We start from the raw sequence: 22,523 nt of genomic DNA, 5'->3' as shown, positions 1-22,523 counted from the left end.
CGACACTGAGTGTTTGAATTTTTTAATAAAATTGTTTTGTTTTGAGATTTCCAAAAGTGCAATTGGTTTTCTAAAGTGCATTAGGTTAACCTTTATAGTGATTTGAGTGGACATCTAAGGGCTGTCAAGATTTAAAAGAATAAATTTTCAATTTTTTTTTTTTGAAATTAACTAAAATTAAATTAAGTCTCTTGATTTGTAGATTGGTCTCAGCAATGACAGGACACCATCCTTTTTACTGCAAGCAAAATGAACCTGGTAAGCGGTTTCATCTGCTAGCTATTGGTTAAATGACTTCGATATCACGAGTTTTCGTAATTTCTAAAAATTTTTGGATTTGTCATTGTTTTGCTTTCATTTTAAAATGTTATCTCCTCTACGTATTGGCATTTCCCATTGACTTATAAAATCCCCCAATTGATTATAGATAAAATTTTTACAGAAAAGATTACGGTTTAAACGCTTCGACACTTTCTTCTCACATTTCTGCTGCATTTTGTTGGTTTTTGATTTTATTTGTTGTTGTTTTAATAATCATAGGACTTATTGTGATGTCTTATTGATAAAATTTTGATTACAAAGATGCATGTCTTCCATCAAGGCATAAGGTATAAATATATTGTCTTTTCAAAATTACATTTCATCCCGCAAAATGAAACAATTTGGTGTTAGACCGATAAAAATGCTAGTTCAGGTCTCGTGAGGAAGTTTGCTAAAAAAAAACTCGTATTCAATTTGATAGCTGTTTTTTTCGGAAAACTTTTCTATTTATTTTTAAATTTTTAGGTAGATAGAGAATCGTCAGTATCATATCGAGCTTCCGTTTTTGACAAACTAGATTTAGCGTCAAATGATACCTAACGAACAGAAAATTCGTTTTCAATGCATCGCTCATGTTTTTTTTTTGTCTTCGACACTGAGTGTTTGAATTTTTTAATAAAATTGTTTTGTTTTGAGATTTCCAAAAGTGCAATTGGTTTTCTAAAGTGCATTAGGTTAACCTTTATAGTGATTTGAGTGGACATCTAAGGGCTGTCAAGATTTAAAAGAATAAATTTTCAATTTTTTTTTGAAATTAACTAAAATTAAATTAAGTCTCTTGATTTGTAGATTGGTCTCAGCAATGACAGGACACCATCCTTTTTACTGCAAGCAAAATGAACCTGGTAAGCGGTTTCATCTGCTAGCTATTGGTTAAATGACTTCGATATCACGAGTTTTCGTAATTTCTAAAAATTTTTGGATTTGTCATTGTTTTGCTTTCATTTTAAAATGTTATCTCCTCTACGTATTGGCATTTCCCATTGACTTATAAAATCCCCCAATTGATTATAGATAAAATTTTTACAGAAAAGATTACGGTTTAAACGCTTCGACACTTTCTTCTCACATTTCTGCTGCATTTTGTTGGTTTTTGATTTTATTTGTTGTTGTTTTAATAATCATAGGACTTATTGTGATGTCTTATTGATAAAATTTTGATTACAAAGATGCATGTCTTCCATCAAGGCATAAGGTATAAATATATTGTCTTTTCAAAATTACATTTCATCCCGCAAAATGAAACAATTTGGTGTTAGACCGATAAAAATGCTAGTTCAGGTCTCGTGAGGAAGTTTGCTAAAAAAAAACTCGTATTCAATTTGATAGCTGTTTTTTTTCGGAAAACTTTTCTATTTATTTTTAAATTTTTAGGTAGATAGAGAATCGTCAGTACCATATCGAGCTTCCGTTTTTGACAAACAAGATTTAGCTTCAAATGATACCTAACGAACAGAAAATTCGTTTTCAATGCATTGCTCATGTTTTTTTTGTCTTCGACACTGAGTATTTGAATTTTTTAATAAAATTCTGATTTTGTTTTGAGATTTGCAAAATGCAATTGGTTTTCTAAAGTGCATTAGGTTAACCTTTATAGTGATTTGAGTGGACATCTAAGGGCTGTCAAGATTTAAAAGAATAAATTTTCAATTTTTTTTTTTTGAAATTAACTAAAATTAAATTAAGTCTCTTGATTTGTAGATTGGTCTCAGCAATGACAGGACACCATCCTTTTTACTGCAAGCAAAATGAACCTGGTAAGCGGTTTCATCTGCTAGCTATTGGTTAAATGACTTCGATATCACGAGTTTTCGTAATTTCTAAAAATTTTTGGATTTGTCATTGTTTTGCTTTCATTTTAAAATGTTATCTCCTCTACGTATTGGCATTTCCCATTGACTTATAAAATCCCCCAATTGATTATAGATAAAATTTTTACAGAAAAGATTACGGTTTAAACGCTTCGACACTTTCTTCTCACATTTCTGCTGCATTTTGTTGGTTTTTGATTTTATTTGTTGTTGTTTTAATAATCATAGGACTTATTGTGATGTCTTATTGATAAAATTTTGATTACAAAGATGCATGTCTTCCATCAAGGCATAAGGTATAAATATATTGTCTTTTCAAAATTACATTTCATCCCGCAAAATGAAACAATTTGGTGTTAGACCGATAAAAATGCTAGTTCAGGTCTCGTGAGGAAGTTTGCTAAAAAAAAACTCGTATTCAATTTGATAGCTGTTTTTTTTCGGAAAACTTTTCTATTTATTTTTAAATTTTTAGGTAGATAGAGAATCGTCAGTACCATATCGAGCTTCCGTTTTTGACAAACAAGATTTAGCTTCAAATGATACCTAACGAACAGAAAATTCGTTTTCAATGCATTGCTCATGTTTTTTTTGTCTTCGACACTGAGTATTTGAATTTTTTAATAAAATTCTGATTTTGTTTTGAGATTTGCAAAATGCAATTGGTTTTCTAAAGTGCATTAGGTTAACCTTTATAGTGATTTGAGTGGACATCTAAGGGCTGTCAAGATTTAAAAGAATAAATTTTCAATTTTTTTTTTTTGAAATTAACTAAAATTAAATTAAGTCTCTTGATTTGTAGATTGGTCTCAGCAATGACAGGACACCATCCTTTTTACTGCAAGCAAAATGAACCTGGTAAGCGGTTTCATCTGCTAGCCATTGGTTTAATGACTTCGATATCACGAGTTTTCGTAATTTCAAAAAAATTTTGGATTTGTCATTATTTTGCTTCCTTTTAAAATCTTATCTCGTCTGCGTATTGGCATTTCCCATTGGCTTATAAAATCCCCCAATTGATTATAGATAAAATTTTTACAGAAAAGATTATGGTTTAAACGCTTCGACACTTTCTTCTCAAATTTCTGCTGCATTTTGTTGGTTTTTGGTTTTATTTGTTGTTTTAATAATCATAGGACTTATTGTGATGTCTTATTGTTAAAACTTTGTTTACAATGATCCATGTCTTCCATCGAAGCATAAGGTATTTTGTTTTTTTACTTCCGTTGAAAGATGTTGAATTTAATGGCTGTCAAGACTTTACAAGTAATTTTTTTTTCGGACATTAACCAATCTGCAATTTTTTCGTGATTTGTAAGTCAGTCTCAGTAATGACAGGACCTCCATTACTTCGATTTGGACTGAAATGAGTCTGTTTTGGAGGTTTTATCTTCTAACTATTGAATTTATGGTTTTGATGCAACGAGTTTTCAAATTTTTATTTAATTTTTGGATATTTTGTAATTTTTTTTCACTTTAAAATTTTATCACATTATCCTAATATTAATACTTCTCAGTGGCTTAGAAAAGACGTTCAATTGATCACAGATAAAGTTTCCAGAGAAACGCTTATGGTTTCAATGGCTTCGACACTTTCTTCTCGCACTTTTCTTCTGATTTTTTGATTTTTGCAAGTTCTTGATGTTGTTTTCATAATCATAAGACTTAATGTGATGTTCTTTTGATGGCTTGTGATTGACAAACATCCTTGTTTTATCATAGAGGCATAACTAGCGCTTTTTTGTCTTCCGTTTAAAGCTATTGATTTTAACGGCATTGATATAAAGGGTTTTCTCAAAAATTTCTTGGTTTTAATATGTTGGTTCATAATTGTTGATTTTTGAAGTCATATTTCAAAATATTTTGTAATTTTTTAAATTTCTTCCTACTCGCTTCGACACTTTTCTCGCTCAAATTTTTTGATTTTGCTGTTTTTGCCTTTTTTTAAATTCTTCATGTAGTCGTAAAATGCTGACTGGTCTCAGAGGTTTCTATTTGAGAATTGAATGAATGATGTTGCTCTATGCACTCAGTTTATAGCGAATAGTGATAAAGTTTACGATATTGTTGGTCTCAAAGATTTTTTGTACTTTTCAGTTTTTGTTCTTATTGTCAACTTGTAATTTATTCTCATCGTTGAGAGATCCATTCCAATTTCATGTAATTCTTGAAAGTTTCATGTAACTTTTTCTGTTGATTTCATGTCTTAACTCATGTTTTGTTTGTTGGACAAATGCGTTTTCATAAAATTTTGTGAGTGGTCAATTTGTGTTTCTTTTTCTCTTCTTTTAGCACATTCGCTGAAAAATTTTTGTATTTGCTTATTTTGGTGTTTGTTTTTTTTCTCGTGGTCTTTCTATTGACAGATCTTGTGAGCGCCGTTGCATGTTATTATGCAATTCAACTAGTAGTTCGGTCTTGTAACTATTTTTTAAACTCAAACATCTGTTTTTAATTATCTCATCGTTAGGATGACAATGAAGTCAAAATTGTAGATGAGCTCGGGTCGGAACATCATGTGCGAACGCACATTAATGAGTATCCTTGTTTAAGTATAGAGACACAATGTTCATAAATATTCTAAACTCGCTTGAAATAATCATTAAGTTTTTGCCATTAGAGATAGTATTAAAAGAACCACATTAAACATTAATAAGATAGTTTGACAAGTTTGAAAATATACAAAATAGAAGAAACTGCAGTCATTGTGAATTGAACGTGTCTTCAACGTTCCAAAAACGGTTCAAGTTAATATAGCCAAGTGCTGCCAGGGAACGGCTTAAAATGAATATCTTCATGTTGAGCTGATAGGCGAATCTCTAGGTTTTTTACGTGATGCCTAGTGAGCTTATATTTGCACTCCCCCAGGCGAACGTGCTATTTTCTTACATAGTAACTTGCTGTATAACAACATATAATTTGTAACTGGGGGGCGTTAAACACTCTGGAGGGGGTGGGGGGACAGAATAGATCAAAAATTGGTCCGATTAGTTAAAAAAACAGACGCCGCAAGATTTTCTTCTGCTGGTTGTTGTATATTTAAAAACGTTATCGGATTTTGCTGTTTTCCCGACTAAATAAACTGATTTATTGTATTTGAGTTTACAAATTAATTACATGTTATTCTACTCGATAGGGCAAAAGGTTAGAGGGTCCGATGACCCAGTTATTGTGTCACCTGATGTATATTTATTTATTTGTAATGTATTAAACATTTTGGAGAAATTTATTCGTCTTATTCTTCTTGTCCTGTCACATCGCAGCCATATTCAAACCATTAGCTAGAATCCTAATGAAGGTATTTTGGAAAAGCAAGTAAAGGGCCCCGTTTATTTAGAGCCAGGATATGGTGCGGTGTAGTATTGGCCGTTAGCAGTTAAACTGTGCGAGTAACAGCGAGCTGTATTTGACATATACCAGATTTTTGATAGCTCAATTGACGTGAACGAATCAATTTTAATTTTGAAGAATTCGGGGACGATTAGACAAAAGCTATATGCATTCTTAATCCTCTTTTCTGTTTTAAAATTCAAGTTCTTGGCCTTATCAGGAATGTGGTAGTTTCAGCTTGTGATGTCCTTATTTCGATAATTTCTACTGGTGGAAGTGGCAGAGAGGAAGATAGCTGAATTTGCCGTGCTTTGCAGATCTCGAATCGAACCTCGATAAATAAACCTGTCTTTTAGTTTAAGCTGCTATGAGTTATTCGCGGAAACTAACGCCTTGCCTCCCAAGTTCACAAGAAGACATTATGAGAAATATAATAGCAATATTAGCCATCAACGGAGAAAAGGGTCTAGTCTCGAGTGAAATTGAGAAGGAGTACCACGCTTTGTTGAATTGTGATATACCATGGAGAGATTTTAAATGTTCAAATCTGGACGACTTATTGAAGAGGTATCCCCAACGGATCAAATGCGTGAGTTCACAGCTTGGCAGTGGTAATCGATATTTACTTACTGAACAGAGCGAAAGTCTGTTTTCGCGCGTGGCACTGCATTCCTGGAATACTTCGAGGCCTGGTTTCAAATTCGGAAGCGCGTCAACAAAATTACAAACTAAGAGCAATTTGGGTTTTGTTCCCGCTCATATCAGGAGCAATCTAACTAAGAGCTATTGCTCAACTAAGAGCAATTTGGGTTTTGTTCCCGCTCATATCAGGGGTAAAATAAACAATTTGATAATTCAATGGCCTAACGGAATCAAATTGGACCAGTTTCTTGAAATTTACTGTGAGACGTATGGAGTTGATCTGGTTCCAGAGTCTTGCATGTGCCGTTCTGTGGAAGAAATTTTCGTACAACTCGGAGAAATTATTAGTGTTCACCCAGGGGAGGCTTGTTTGTTATATCCTACCGAATCCGTAGTTCAAACAAACAAAGAAGAGTGGCGAAAAGTCAGCACAAGTCTGTCAATTGGAACGATAAGGAGTAATCTTAGAATATTGCTTGCTCAACGTGGGCTAATTGCGTTAAACTGTTTGCAGCAGTGCTATTACTCAATGCACAAAACTTACATCAATTTGCACCAACTAGGCTATGTTAGCTTAACCGAACTCCTTGACAAGAACCAGGACTTGTTTGTAATTTTGAAAGGCAATAATGGAGCTTTATCTGTTGCACTATCGAAGTGATGAATGAAAAACAGTGAATTACAGATTAAATGGCTCTAAGAGGAATCAAAGTTCTAGAGTTTGCTGGACTTGCTCCCGGACCATTTTGTGGAAAAATTCTTGCCGATCACGGAGCTTCTGTTTTACGAATCGACAGGCTGCCCCAGCCAAATTTTTCTGTTGATGTTCTCGCGGACAACAAAAAATCTATCTCGCTCAACCTCAAAGGTTCACCTGGCATAAAAATAATGAAAGAATTGGTAGCGACATCAGATGTACTGATTGAGCCCTTTAGAGCTGAAACAATGGAGCGAATGGGACTTGGACCTGATACTGCGTTGGAGATAAATCCTGCCTTGATATACGCAAGGTTAGATATGGGCCACGAACTGTCCTGTTTCATGTTTTTTTTTCAGTTTATGCAAAATTTATGTATCCGTCAATTCAAGTAAGAGCTGAAATTTGTTACCTTGATAAGATTAGTCATAACTAATATTTCTGATGTCATCTTCTCAAGCACTGCAGCTAGAGATTTTTAATCGGTTAAGTAAGACGGGATATTTTTATATTGAAATTTTAGGTTGAGTGGATTTGGACAAAACGGGAATTGGCGTCACAAAGCTGGTCACGACATCAATTTTCTGTCATTGTCAGGAGTTCTTAGCAGACTTGGTCGGGCCAATTCCAAACCAACGCCACCCCAAAATCTTTTGGCTGATTTTGCTGGAGGTGGCCTAATGTGTGCAATGGGCATAATTTTAGCTCTCTTCGAACGAAGTCGGAAGGGCATTGGACAAGTTGTTGATTGTAGTATGACAGCAAGCTCAGCTTATATCGCTTCATTTTTCTTCCATTCCAAAGATTTATTCCCTTTTATTACTCAACAAAAAACGGGTGAGAATTTGCTCGATAGTGGATGCCCCTTTTATGATACCTATAAAACTTTGGATGGCAAATTCATGGCCGTTGGTGCTTTAGAACCTCAATTTTTTCAACGCGTTATTGAAAAACTCAATTTAGTAGACAAATATTCGACAAGTCAAATGGATCCCTCAATTTGGGAAGAAATGAGAAAAGATTTTGAGCTTCAGTTCGCAAAAAGCACCCAAAAGGAATGGGGTGAAATTTTTGAAAATGTAGACGCGTGTGTTTCGCCAGTTTTGGATTTAGATGAAGCAGTTAGCCATGACCATAATCGCGAAGCCGATTCATTCGTTGACACCAAATCCGGTGTTACAATTCCAAATGTATCCCCCATTTTATCCGAAAGTCCTGGTGCAATAAATGTAAATGAGAGTGCTAGAATTTTACCAATTGGAGCAAATACTGAAGAGGTCTTAAATGAATTGGGCTATTCGTCTCATCAGGTCACAGAATTAGTTGGAAGCAATGTTGTATATTGTCACAATACTGCTTCGAAGCTGTAATTAGATTGCATTGTTGTTGCATTAGTTTTTAGAAAGAAGGGTATTAATTATACGCTTTTTATTGAGAAGCGCGTTTTTTTCCAGAGCATTCTTAATTACTTAGTTGACAAAGTAACGCGGTAAAGACGGTAAAATTGAATTTGCAGCAACGTGCAACTTTTGGTGTTTTCGACACCTTCCCAATTTATGCCACCTCCACCACCAGGTCTGTTGGTTTTGTTTTTAACGCTTTGGCAGCAGTTTGAAGAAAAGTTGTCTGTTCACTGAAAATTTTAATTCGTGATTTCAATAGAAGATTTCCAGTTTTCAAAAACTTTTGTCATGGTTTTTTTTTTTTGGGGGGGGGGGGGTGTCAAAGTTAGTTTCCTTGTCAATTCTCAATAGGTCTTGTGTTTTTATAAAGCAGAACATCTTGGTATTCACAACTTATAAAGTTAATATCATTTTTGGATATCATTTTGTGTGTTTTAGTTGTCAGCTATTTTATTAGCAAACGTTAAGAACATTAAATATTCGTGATAACTAGGTTTTTGATTTTTTGCCCAACATTTAAAAGTTTTTGAGTGCTCTCCAAACTTTTGTTCTTGATTTTTTGTGCATCTGGAATTGACCTCATTAACAGTTTTGAGCAACTGATAGAACAGCGTGAGCTTATGAGATGAAAATCTGGAAAAATGGAAGAAGTGCAACAAATGAAGCTTCATCTTACGTTTTATGTTAGAGCTTAATAGCGTTTGATCGCCTTTTCGGATTTTTTCCCTAAGTTCTATAGTCATTTTTAATAGATGATTGTGCTGAATACAACTTTATTCGAACGAATTACTGGGAGATATAGTCTTGAAGACTCATTTGTTCCAGAAATCAAATTTTATAGCTGTGTACATGGAAATGGAACTCTTGAGGATGTTGTTTCTAAAATGGCAAGAGTTTTTAGTATTCTTTTTCAATAGCGGCGATAGGTGAGTGGAGCTGTTGTTGGCCTTCGCTGTTGTGTAAACATTCGACTGAATTACGTGGTTGATGTCATTTTTCACACTTATTGGAGCGAGTTTTTTAAAAATATTTGCATGAATGGTTTTTTTACGATACGCTATTTACGTCACTTTCAAATTGACAATTCTCTTCTATAAATTGATTTTAGCTTACTTTGGCGGAGTTGAGGTCAAGTGAGGATATCTCAATCTAATTGAAGATTATTTCAGGGCAGCGTTGAAATAGGTAAGTCTTAACTAATTAAATACATCACGGAAAGTAGAGAAACAATCATTGAAAAATGTTTGTCATTTTTGGATTTTGAGGCTAAATATCCACAAAGCTATAGCAGCTACTTTTTGGTAATCTTGTATCTATGTTCAATTGCTCTCAAACTAAGTTTTTAGCTACCATTTTAGTCATATGGTCTTTTTATGCAATTTTACGATTGACCCTTTTCGTGTGACCCTTTAACTTTTCTTCCTCAAAAATAGGATAAACAGGTAAGCCCGGGGGCATTAAGTGACTGGTAGGTCTCCTAGAGCCTTATGCCTTACTAGTCTCTAAGTCAGATTCGCCGAAACTGTTTTGAGGAGACAATTTTAGGGTGTGAAGGGCAATTCCCTATCTTAAATTTTTTGAACCCCTCTGCCACACACACTCACCCCCATCACTCAACCCCCCACCAACTCACACCCTCCCGAAAAAATCAACACTCACCCGTCCACGATCCATTTGCCATTTTGGACCCCCTCTCGTCTAGCCCTCCCAACCCTAACCCCATTGCTTGATTCCCCCCCCCCCCCCCCCCCCAATGCTAGCATCCGTAAGTCCCAGCTGGCTACTACCAAAGCCAATCGCTCGCAGGTCTTTTGAGAGCAATTCGCCCTACGTTAGTGGGTTATGTTTTTATATTGAAGTTCAGATGAAAACATTTAAGTAGATAGATTATGCTCAATTGCTTTTTTGTACTTATTTATTACGTTTACATGCAAGTACTAATTTCAGTGACTTATTGCTTGTTAATTTGTTCGTTCCTCTTGTTAATTTTGCTTCTTCGTTTGCGAGTATGAACAGTTTTAACATTTTGTCTTATGCAGACAATTGTGAGCGTTCCTACTTGCTTGCAGTCATTTAAAATTCAGCACTATAAGCTAATTTTCACTAATCAATGCGTGCATTTTGTTTCCCGTTTGCAAATAGAAACTTTTTGTCGTTTTTGAGTTTCTGTCTTACTGTAATTGCTTTCAGATATCGATTGACTTTCACCGCATTCGCACAGTTGACTGTGCTTTGCTACCCAGGACCGTAGAGAAAGAAAAATAAAGCAGTTGATTGTATTTCAAAAACTGAATAATTATCACAAAACTTTCTTCCTAAAATGTCATTTCTTCGCAACATGCAGGTAACGCCGAGCAGTGAACAGGAACGCTGTTGCGTTTGCTTACACGTTCGATTTGCAACTATACTTCTGGGCTGTTATTTGATTATTATCAACACCAGTTTTATCCTTTTTCTTCCTTTGACCCAAGATGGACTGCAGTATGTAAATGGTACTTCTGACACTGGGTATGCGAATTCCAACGGAATGAATGCCCACTCAACCGGAGATGATTCGAACCCTCAAAAAGTGGATGCGAGTGTTGTAGATGACGGGCAGAAATCCAGCAGCCTTCCTCCTAGTGATTTCCTCGCACTTAAATTGCACATTCGCACAAGTATCTCTCGCTTGTTAACTTAGGCCTTTAATACAAGAAAAAACAGTTTAACAATTGATTGTACTTTGAAAAATGTTAGACTGTTAAGAGGGGCAACAAAAGTTGACTTCTGCAAAAGATAAGCTTGAGATAGCTTGACAAAAGCTCCACTTGTTCAAAGTAAACTCGCTGTGAGAGACGAATCCTTCGAAAACAAGAATGATGAAGAGGATGGGTTATGAAGTGGAGCTGAAGCTCGAGCTTTAAAAAATTTGGTGTAATGGTAAGCACACTAGACGTGCTTGTGAGATACGCTGGCTCGAATCGAGTATTGGTTCATTTTCACTAGTTGCAACTGGTTGGACCGCTTAGCAAAAATGAATAGCTATCAGCGGTATGCTGTGCCGAAGAACATTAAGTGGTTGAGATCATCGTTTTTTTTTAAACCAGACTATTTATGTGACACCCGTATTTTAACTTCGATGGCTCTCAAATTTCTGCGCGAAAAGGTCATTAAGTGACTTTTCCAAAAATTGACAAGTTGCCCAATAATTTTATGAAAAATTCTAAAGAAATAAATTTTGATGCTGGGCGTAAAATTTAAATAGCACTGAATTACTAGCACAGAACTATCAAATTGTTGTGGTTCGAACTCAACGTGACATTGCTGTAATTAAATGTTCAAAGGGAAATCACTGATAACTTTGCAACTTAGACATGCGCTATGAAGACAGTCGTTACTCCACAGAGAACAGCCGAGTAGAACCCCTAAAATACTTCCTGCAGATCGCAGTGGCTATTATGCTAGTGTACGGAGCGCACAGTTACAAGAGTATGTACCTCATGCCCTTCATGTGTATCCGCTTCTTTCAACTGCTCAGAACTGTCTTGGGAGTTGCTGCTTGGCTGACTCACGCAGTGCGAGATTACGATGCTGCGCCGCAAGAGTTGGAATCGGAACTTATCAGTGAGTAGCTTGTTTTAAAATGGACAATGTTCCGCCTTGTAGAAGCTTGATGGTAGAAGCAAACTGACCGTCTGTATAACTCACTCATGGTAAACGCATTTGCAACTCGAAAAGCCCCAATAAATTCCCATAAAGCTGATAAAAACTAATCAGTTTAATGAGAAATTGAGGCTTTTTGCGTTATGAAAAAACTGCTATAACGATGAGAGAGAGAGAGAGAGTTACACCAGTTTTTTTTGTAAACCAATAAGAGCGATCACTGAATAATCAATCAGATTTGCTTCAAAAATGCACAAATTCCGGAACTATTAAAATGTTGCTGTAATTTTAAGTCTTCATAATCGCTTGTTATAAGCTCGCAAAACTGAAGCCAGCGCTTATTAGCTCAGGTTCTATTCTTGCGATATACTAACGTGTCATCAGCTCTTCATAGATGTTTCTCTAAAGTGAATATTTGAGCTCAATGACAACACTATCTCACAGCATGTTGAAGGTTTGGAGTTTTAAGCTAAATAAAGAGTACGGCATAGTAAATGGATAGCTTTTTTGAAAAATGGAGTGATGTTCAAAACTAAAATCTTTTTAACTATTCAATTTTTTAAGTTTTATAATTGGATTAAGTTTTTCTCATTAAATTTTGCAATTGTATTTTAAATGCAAATGTCAAAGTTTAATTTTTTTGTGCAAGTCATCCAAAAGATTTTTAAATGGTTTTTAATAGCCGCGTCCTCGATTCCAGGCCGCTATTACAGCGGTCCTAAATTTTTACAATTCAAAGAATTTGAATTGTATTGGGGCGCTGTGTTTTTTTAAAGATGTGTTCACACATTTTTCAATGACTTCTTTGATCTTTCAAAACGGGATAAACAGATAAAGCCCAGCGGGCATTAAGTTTCATTAGAGGCCCAAAGTGGGCTTTATTAGTCCTTCAAGTGCTTAGAGTAGTGCAGCTGATGGGATGGCATTAATTTAAGGTTAAAAGGTCATTTTTAGGAGTTTTTGGGCTCAAAATGGTGCAATTTTTCATGTTTTGCGTGATTTTTTTTTGAGTTTTTAGTTTGATTAGTCTTAGGTTGAAGTTTTTAAAAGTTGATGAAGGCCTTTTGCGAGACAAAATTAATTGTTATGACCATTTTTATGAGCTATATGTTTTGGTACTACATACACAAACACGCAAATTGATACTAATTTTTTCAGTTTTTTTTCATGTTTTTTGAAAATTTTTGTCATTTTTTAAGTTTTTCCATTATCAGAGGCCAGGAATCTCCTTTAAGGTTTGATAATAGGCCACTGCATGGTTTCTTGTAAAACTGGATTGGTTTTCATCATTTTAATTTCTCAAATTTTAGAGCATTTTTTTAAAATCTGCAATTTTTTTCAAGGTTTCCTAAAGTTTTTTTGTCAATTTTTGATATTTGTCCATTTTCAAGTGTCACAAAAACTATTCCACGGTCTGTTAAAAAGTTACTGAACGGTTGTTAGTTTCAATGGATTTATTTTCAACAATATAACCTTTCCAATTGCAGATATTTTTTAACATTTGCACTTTTTTTTCAAGTTTTTCAAAACATTTGTCTTTTATTCATTTTTTCTTGCCTCATTAGCCAGGTTTTTCTTGCCTCATCCCGGGTTTGATATTATAATATGTTTTTAAATAGTTGCCAGGGGGCAATTGAATGGTTGTCTATCTTTTAATAGAACAAATTTATATTTTTTGAAATATTTTTTAAAAATTTTTGCCTATCGATCTTTGAGCCAATGATTTTTTTAAGGCTTGGAATTGGGTTACTGGATATATTTAAAGGGTTCAATTTTTGCCCTAGGGGTGAAAGCTGAAAGATTTTAGCAATGAGTATATTTTTGTCTGGTTTGTTTGATTGCTTGTTTCTCAATTTTTGAGATTATTTTGTTTTGGCTGGCATTGCACAATTGATCTGCTGGTCAGGTAGAGATTTCTAAATTTTTCATTCAATTCTTTGAATTAAATTTCAGGACTTGTCTGGCTATGTTTTTTTAACTTCTTCTAACAGAGTTTTGTTTTGTCTTACCCTGACTTCTTGGAATTGACTTTTTCAATGATTTACCTCACTCAAAAAAATGACTCCTGAACTCACTTATGGAACTTTAAATTTTATGAACATTTACTTATTAGTATGCATCTAAGTAGTGCCAAACATATATGCCCGAATTCTTGATTATTAGAGTCTTGAGTTTTTGATTTTGATTATTTATTTTGGGATCTTTTCCGTTTGTGCCCCCGCCAGTGCGTTATGCGCCCCCCAGTTACAGAGCACGTGCCATTACATAGGAAGTCATTATGTAAAAAGTATTGCACGTGCATCTGGGGGGTGCAAATAATATGCGCCCACTAAGCTGAGGAGGCACAAACGGGAAAGATCCTAATTTCGAAATGCCCTATTAGGGCTTTCTCCTTATAGAGCTTATGTGTCTCATAAAATTGACAGTCCGAAGCTAACCCAAAATGTTTACTGGTCTATTAAAGGACTGTTGGTCGATATGTCTGATTTATTTCTATAGTTGTTTCAATTCATGTAACGCCACAAGCGTCTATCGCGGCTATTTTCCGGCAATCTGCCGGTTATGTTTATGATATGACAAAACAGAGTTGGCAAACATCAGTCTTCATGGTCCCTAGATTAGCAATCAAATGAAATAAGAAGAAGCGACGGGAAAAGGGTGACATTAATTTGTTTTTTAAATAGAAAATGATGCTTTTACAGTTTTTGAAAACATTTTTAAGTCAACAGCGCTGAACCCTGAGAAAATTAATCAAGAGAAATTGTTCTGGTTATAGTGTTTTTTTTTTCAAATTGCGATTTAAGTATCTGTGTCAGTTATATTGTTTTCGCTTGACTCTACGGTATTCATTTTGTCTGGCGACTGGACTGCCCACCTTTAGTTTCATCGTTGGAGAATTTGGAATCAGGAAAGACAAATGTGTTTCAGCCAAAAAAATTTCGCAATCTTTAACAAGTTTTTTAAATTTTCACTTTTTTACTCAATCTGATTCGAATCGAGAGGATGGCAATAGGTCACAGCAGAAAGAATTTCAAAGAAACACGGATTAAGTTAAAAAAGTTAGAGCGGTTTTGAATTTGAGAATGAGTTTTTCATTCATAGATTTGAGTGATTCACTGCAGTTAATTGATAGAAAATGTAAATTTAAATTGCGGTATGTGCCTATGTGTGCATTTCTGTTTAATTCCTGCTTTGAAATAAAAGAGAAGCCTTCGTAGAACTGTTGGGACTCTAGGAACTTTAAATTGTTTCTGGTTGTTCTCGAACAGTAGCAATTATTTGGGTTCATTAGTATTTTTAATGCTGTCCCTTCCTGTTTTGGTCTCAAAATTTGACTTTCCATAGAGATAAATGCCATGAAATAGCCACTTCGCTCCGTTTTTTGGCTGGACATTGATGTTAAACTGCTAAATCTTTCCTCGATCCATTGGAAGAACGAATTGAAATATGTGATAAAAACGGAATCACTGTCGATGAAATAGCCAAACCAATTGACAAACTAAATGCAGAGTTGGCCAGAATCAGATGGTATCACTTCTAAATTTGCAAAAAGCTGGTCACGGTTGCAAAAAATTTTTCAATGGTTTGTTCAAAAATCCAAAGTTCCTTATAGCCAGCAATAAGGTATCTTAAATTTTCGTCTAAAAAGTGAAAATCCAGTTACATTGATGAATTTAGATCTATAAGCTTGCATAAAATTGACCTGAAGATTCTGTCACATTTAATCGGCCAGAATTATCGCAAATCTCGAAGACGTTATAGGTCAACATCAGTACGCTCACCTACACAAAAGACAAATTAATACAATACAGCCTACACAAAAGAAATTAATACAATACAGCCTTGAAGAAAACATGCAAAGCCCATAAGGAATTTAATAATAGCAAATGGTTTCTCAAAAGTTTTTGATAAGACAGACTGATTGCATATCTGCGCTTCTCTATGAAACTGGCGTTGACCAATAACCCAATCTGCTATAAAAATATATATAAAGAAAACGAAAGCAATTATTCAGATCAATGGCTACCTTTCTGACATATGTGCTGTAGCATGACCTTCGGCTGTAGCACGATGACCTTCAGCTTTTTGTTCTGACCCCACTTTTGGGGGCAGGAACTATATACTCAAATGGTTTTTTCAAATGGTTGTTAAGACAATTTTGGCCAATCAATATATTCATCGTAGAGAAATGTGAGTGGTATCATTAAAAAGCTCGTCCAGCGTAGAATTTAAAATTAAAAACATTTTTTTCGATTTTGTTTTTTTCGAGGAGTTATCGAGGATTGAAGTTTTATGTGAACACTGGAAATTTTTCATGATTTTGTTCACTATTAGTGTAATTTCTCTTCAAATTAAAATATTTTCTATAAAAAATAGTATTTCAAAATTACATTTCACGCCACAAAAGGAACCAATATTGTCTTCCTAATAGACTAAAGGCGATAAAAAGACCAATTCTGGTCTCTTAGGGAATTTCACTATCAAAAAAACTCGAATTCTATTTGAGAGTTTTTTTTAAGAACTTTTCAATTTTTTGTTTTTTTAAGTCACCTAGATATTAGTCACTTTTCATATCGAGATTCCGTTTATGATTCCGCATATCGAGAAACCTCATTTACAGTCAAAAGAAGCCCAAGGAACAAAAAATTCGTTTTCAAGGAACTGCTCAATTTTTTTTGGCTTCGACTCTGACTTTTCGTAATTTTAATTGAACTTTTGATTTCCTTTTTAATGTTTTACTAATTTTTGGAGTCCTAAGGCATAAACTATTGACTAAAAGTGCTATATATTCCGTAATGAGCATTAAATGAACCTATCTAGTGCTTTGAGTGAACAGCTAATGATTGTTAAGACTTTAAAAATAAATCTCCGAAATTTTTTTTAACATTAAACTCTACGTCAATGTCAGTAATGACAGGGCCCGCATCCTTCCTATATCAACCAAACTCAATCTGGTTAGCGGTTTTATGTTTTAACTATTGGTTATATGATTTCAATGCACCAAGATTTCAAAAAACTTTTAAAAATTTTTTGGATGTTTTCGTATAACTGGTTTCTTTTGAAATCTTATCGCATTATCCTGATATTGGTAGCTCACATTGGCTAAGAGAAGACGTTCAATTGATCATAAATTAAATTTTTAAAGAAAAGCTAATGGTTTAAATGGCTTCGACACTTTCTCGCACTTTTCTACTGATTTTTTGGTTTTTGTATTTGTTGTTTTCATAGTCATAAGACCTATTGTGATTTCTTATTGATTGCCTGTACAAAATAAACCTTATTGTCCTCCCATCATGCCATTATTGAGCATATTTGTTAACTTCTGTTGAAATAGATTGAATTTAATGGATGTTAAGACTTTAAAACGATTTTTTTAGAGTTTTGAACATTAACCAATCTTAAACTTTTTTCGTGAATTGATAGTGAGTCCCAGTATTGGCAGGTCCCCTCTTTTCCTACTGCAACCAAAAATTATTCCGGTCAGTGGTTTCATCTTCTACCTATTAGTTTTACGACTTCAATGCCACGAGTTTTTATAATTTTTTAAAATTTTTTGGATATTTTCTTATTTTTGGTTTCTTTTCAAATCTTATCACTTCATTCTAATACTGATAGTTCGCATTGTCTTAAGTAAGACGTTCAGTGGATCATAGATGAAGTTTTCAGAGAAGAGCTTATGGTTTAATTTGCTTCGAAACTCGCACTTTTCTACTGAATTTTTTGGTTTTTACCTGTAATTGTTTTTGTTTTCTTAGTCAATAACTTGTTGTAAGGTCTTATTGATAACTTATGATTGACAAACATCTTTTTTGTCCCATAGAGGCATAACTAAGCGTATTTACTGGCTTCCATTGAAAGCTATTGAATTTAATGGCGTTGATACTACGAGTCTCCTCAAAATTTTGGTGGTTCTAATGTATTTGTTCATATTGTTGATTTTTTGAATTCATATTGTTAAAAAAGAAGAATCCCATTGCTCTTAAAAAATTAATTCAGAATAGAAAAGATTCTACCGAAATGGTCATTTTTTAATGCCTTCGACAATTTTCTCGCCCAATTTTTTTTCTTGATTTTGCTATTATTGCCTGTTTTTTTGTTTTTTTTTGTGTAGCCGTAAATTGCAGAAACGTTCTCAAAGGCTTTCAATTGAGGATTGAATGAATGATGTTGCCTGTAGCAGTCCGTTTATAACAAATAATCTTAAAGTTTATCATAATATACGTTTTCAAAGATTTTCCAAATTTTTCTGTTTTTGTTGTTCTTTTCGTCAACTTGTAACTTATTTTCATCATTGAGTGGTCCCATTCAATTTCTTGTATTTCAAACAATGACATATCTTTTGATTTTCGTTGTCACTGATGTTTTCTCTGTTGGACAAAATGTGAATGTTCATTTTTTGTGTTTCTTTTCTTTTTCAGCACAATCGCGTAATAACAGATCTGAATGTTTTTCAAATGTGACCCAAGTGAACTTATTTTACCTCTCATTATAAATAGTTTAGCTGATTTAGTATAAACAACAATGCAGTTAAAAATACAATATTCAGATAATAGCTAATGATTTTAATGGTGTCAATAATTTTTATTTTCGCAAATCGTTAGTAATTTTTTGATTTTTCTGCATCTTCATCTCGGTCTTTTTCCATGGCTGAGTCTAACCAAAAACAGGTCCTCTTGGTTTTGTAATAACTTTTTAGTAAATTTATCAAGAATTGTTTCCTTAAAAGCTAATGATCTTTAAGACTTTTGAAATTTCTTGCTTTAAAAAATGTGGATTGAATTTCGCCTCATTATCCGTTCTCTTTGTCAACTTGTCACCTAGTCTCATTAAGAAAAATTTCACATTATTCACTAACTGAATTGCTGTGAACAGACTGAACTTGAAATCAACGTCTAGCAAAGTGAATGCCCTGTAACGAGAGATCCTTTCTCTTTAAGACTAAGCCTACCCAAAATCGTGGGTGTCATTTTTTGCTATAAAAGTCAAATAAATCTCCTTTGATCTCGTAAGAACACATAATAGTTGGGGCATGTTTCTTTTTTTCGGCCTAATACATTGAAAGCCATGTAAAAAGTTATTAAAAGGTTTTTTTTTCCAAATTTCCTGCTTCGCACTTTTGGTAAATATTCATGAGCCTCATCAATGGTCTTCTCAAAAAATTTAATAACAAAATCTAAATTAAAGAATTAGGTTGCTCCCATAGATTGCTTCAAAAAGAATTTCTCTCATAGATTGCTTCAAAAGTTCTCCAGCAAAATTCGTTGAAGAATTTTAAATCTGACGAAAGCCAATTACTTTACCAACAGTTTGTAATTGGGTTGTTTCGATGCTCTTCTTAAAGCTAGAGTCCAAATGCATTTTCAATTTTAGGATAGTCATCTATGCCAATCGTGTTCCTGAATTATATAGAATTTCTGACCAGCATTGGAAATCTCTGAATGTCTCCCAATTTTTTATTGGGAAAGACATTTTTATTGATTTTCTGAATTATGCTGTGATGTTTAAATTGTTCCAAAAGTTGAACATAGCGTTTCTTTGCTATAAAAGTCAAATAAATCTCCTTTGATCTCGTAAGAACACATAATAGTTGGGGCATGTTTCTTTTTTTGGCCTAAAACATTGAAAGCCATGTAACAAGTTATTAAAAGGTTTTTTTCCAAATTTCCTGCTTCGCACTTTTGGTAAATATTCATGAGCCTCATCAATAGTCTTCTCAAAAAATTTAATAACAAAATGGAAATTAAAGAATTAGATTGCTCCCATAGATTGCTTCAAAAAGAATTTCTCTCATAGATTGCTTCAAAAGTTCTCCAGCAAAATTCGATTTTAAATCTGACGAAAGCCAATTACTTTACCAACAGTTTGAAGTTTTCTTTTATCCATAAAGTATTTTTGAGAAACGTTTAAATAACTCAGTTGCTCATTGTTGAAATAACTCGTTTTTCAGAATTCGCAACTTCAAGTACCTAAATGCAAAAAATTATCTGAGGTAGAAAAATTCTCAGAGTCGAGAATTTTTCTGGCGGGGACGTCTTTGTGAATATGAAATAAGAAACACACTTTAGTTTACAGCAAATGTTCCCTGAACAACAAATTTTCATTGAGCTCCTGGACAAGAAAATTTATTAACTTTTTAAAACTAAATATGTAATGCTCTCGTAATTCGCTTTAAACGACAAAATATTAATAATTATTAATTTTGAAAACCAGCATCCTGCATAGGCTTGGAAATTGACCGACGTTGATGAGTAGGTTGTTTTAGGTTGTTTCGATGCTCTTCTTAAAGCTAGAGTCCGAATGCATTTTCAATTTTAGGATCATCATCTATGCCAATCGTGTTCCTGAATTATAGAGAATTTCTGATCAGCATTGGAAATCTCTGAATGTCTCCCAATTTTTTTATTGGGAAAGACATTTTTATTGATTTTCTGAATTATGCTGTAATGTTTAAATTGTTCCAAAAGTTGAACATAGCGTTTCTTTGTGATAATTACAGGAAAATTGTTTTGTGTGATTGCCAAAATGACTGTGCAAATTGTGTCGTCTTTACCTTCAAAAACTGTAATCTACTGTTCGGACTTCTTTCGCAAGCTTTTATCTATTCGTGCGCGTTGGTTCAGTCGCATAAGTACCGTGCTGCTTTAGGTTTTTGATACACGATTTGAACACTCCAAAGGAGTTTTGTTATATTAATGAAGGATATCAATTTACGGAGTAAATCAGTCCGGTTTCTCAAAATCGTGACGATATTCCTTACCTCCAATCAATGGCTCATAGAGTTTAAAGCGCCAATGATCCAGTGCCACATTGCTGCCATATTTCTCAATAATTTCTGGTAGTGCAGGTCTATAAAGCGTATATCTTGAGGCACTAGTTTTTCAGAGGAGTCTTAGCCAATTAATTTTCGCAGATTGCGAAAATAGTCTCTGAATATATTTGGAATTTATTTAGCGAGGAAATTAAAGTAAGTCGGTAAATGTTTTTCAATCTCAGGTTACCGTAATATATTCTTGAAAAGAAGTTATTCTAGTTCTGTGTAATAGCTTTTTTGTGTAGATGAAGAGCCAGAAATGCGCGAGATTGATCCAATGGCGGAGTTCATGAGTACTGACTACGGCTTTCTGGCCAGTGTTCTCTTCTTCTTTCTCTATCTCAATATCCTCATATACACTCTCTCCATAGTCTGGCGATGTTACAAATTTATCCTGCGTCGCAACCGTGAGAATATCCGACGAATAAATAACCTAACAGGTGGCGACGCGGTTGCCGGCAGTGCCTCGTTTTGGGGACCTGATGGATCTGTAAACCCTCCGGTTGCTGGTAACTGGTTGAACGAGTTGGAAAGAGACGAATACAACATGAACGAAACCTCAAACACGAACGGCAATGGAAGTAGCCCTACCGGTGCGGGATCTTTGTTCAAACTGCCGAACTATTCAGAAGTTGCGAAAGACCCCGAGGGTAAGAAGTTTCTAATTGTGAACATCCCGTCTCCCGTAGCAGCGCCTACTAGTCCCAGCGATGAATGTCCAGGTTATTCCGGCGCTGTGGCTGGATCTGACGATTATGATCGCCCACCTCCAAGCGACGAGAACGAAGCCCAAGGAATTGAAACAAGCCTGAATGCAACCGCGTTGAACGAAAATGACTTCAGCGAACCACCCCCAAGTTATGAACAAGTAAGCGACAGAGCACAAAGTGAGCAAGCAGAACTAAGTAATGAGGCCAGAATTGAGGTTCCGGAGTTGACTGCGGATGATGATGGCGACAGGCAAGAGTTCAATGGAAGTCTCAAAGTCGACGAACCCGAAAATCCAAACAGTGCGGTCTGAACTCAGAATAATTGATGGAAACTAATGGGTCAACGCTCTTCTCTAACTTTGCAATCATACAAGTACCAAAGGAGATCAAAATTATAAGTCTCCAACTAAATCCGTTGATTAGAAAACAAAAATATTGAGATTCGATTTTAGTGGTTGATCTGTCCAGTTAAGTTTCAAAAAAGCGATCGAGCGAGAAGGTCAAAACTCTTATGTTGGTCGAAGAAAAGAGTTAGTCCTGGAAGAAATGAGCGGTTTTTGTTTTGAGTTTATTTCCATGGATTATTTTTTTTAACCTTCATGCTTCTCTTCCAATAATATTCAAATTACGTGTCATAGTTATCACCATTCGCTTCTTACGCGAAATAATTTACCTCCTATAATGGTCTAGTCGATATAGAATTATGCAATAGATAGACAGACTATTATTATTCGAGTGCTACCAGCAGTTTTATGAATTAATGTAACTAAATATCAATTTCTATATTTCAATTGCTCAAACCTACCCTAAATGTGTTACTTAACCTATAAATGTTATCAATTCAGTTTAACGAACCCTAATAATAAACCGGGATGTGCGTTCTATCTTCTGGCAGAGGAATGTTGAGCCTGAAAACATTGTCAAGTGTCACAAAGCTGGACCTTACTTTATGAAAGTTGCGACTTTTATTATTCTTTTAAAAAAGTTAGTAGCAATTGTTTTAGTCCTGGTAGAGTATTCTAAATTGCTCCACAATAGTTATAGCAGTTATAGTCGTGTATGAAGGAATTCAATTTTTTGCATGAACGATTTGACATCCTGTTTGTCGGCTCTTCTGGAATTTTCATATGTTTCTTCGTATATATAAGTAACGTT

General features: G+C 34.5%; 2 protein-coding genes across 2 annotated transcripts; both read left to right on the top strand.

Annotated features, from left to right (window-relative positions):
- Nucleotides 1-5,486: 5,486 nt before the first annotated feature.
- Nucleotides 5,487-8,239, top strand: LOC142338407 (alpha-methylacyl-CoA racemase-like). The gene is made up of 2 exons (XM_075388164.1): nucleotides 5,487-7,114; nucleotides 7,325-8,239. Exons 1-2 carry the CDS (start codon nucleotides 6,795-6,797, stop codon nucleotides 8,169-8,171), a joined length of 1,167 nt encoding a protein of 388 aa, XP_075244279.1. The 5' UTR covers nucleotides 5,487-6,794; the 3' UTR covers nucleotides 8,172-8,239.
- A 2,134-nt stretch (nucleotides 8,240-10,373) lies between these two features.
- On the top strand, nucleotides 10,374-22,235 carry LOC142337641 (uncharacterized). Its single transcript, XM_075387025.1, has 3 exons — nucleotides 10,374-10,825; nucleotides 11,556-11,807; nucleotides 20,904-22,235. The coding sequence occupies exons 1-3, from the start codon at nucleotides 10,525-10,527 to the stop codon at nucleotides 21,677-21,679; spliced, it is 1,329 nt and encodes a 442-aa protein (XP_075243140.1). The 5' UTR covers nucleotides 10,374-10,524; the 3' UTR covers nucleotides 21,680-22,235.
- Nucleotides 22,236-22,523: the final 288 nt, after the last annotated feature.

This window comes from Convolutriloba macropyga, chromosome 4 (assembly GCF_964194025.1).
Source record: "Convolutriloba macropyga chromosome 4, txConMacr16.3, whole genome shotgun sequence".
NCBI classification, from domain to species: Eukaryota; Metazoa; Xenacoelomorpha; order Acoela; family Convolutidae; genus Convolutriloba; species Convolutriloba macropyga.
The sequence above is the reverse complement of the archived record's forward strand: the minus strand, read 5'-3'. Positions and strand labels throughout refer to the sequence as shown.

Excerpts from the sequence above, each read along its gene's own strand:
- LOC142338407 (XM_075388164.1), top strand. The coding sequence starts at position 6,795 with ATGGCTCTAAGAGGAATCAAAGTTCTAGAGTTTGCTGGACTTGCTCCC. Across the intron at positions 7,115-7,324 it reads CCTGCCTTGATATACGCAAG|GTTGAGTGGATTTGGACAAA; the intron begins GTTAGATATGGG and ends TTGAAATTTTAG.
- LOC142337641 (XM_075387025.1), top strand. The coding sequence starts at position 10,525 with ATGTCATTTCTTCGCAACATGCAGGTAACGCCGAGCAGTGAACAGGAA. Across the intron at positions 10,826-11,555 it reads ATCCAGCAGCCTTCCTCCTA|ACATGCGCTATGAAGACAGT; the intron begins GTGATTTCCTCG and ends TTTGCAACTTAG. Across the intron at positions 11,808-20,903 it reads GTTGGAATCGGAACTTATCA|ATGAAGAGCCAGAAATGCGC; the intron begins GTGAGTAGCTTG and ends TTTTTTGTGTAG.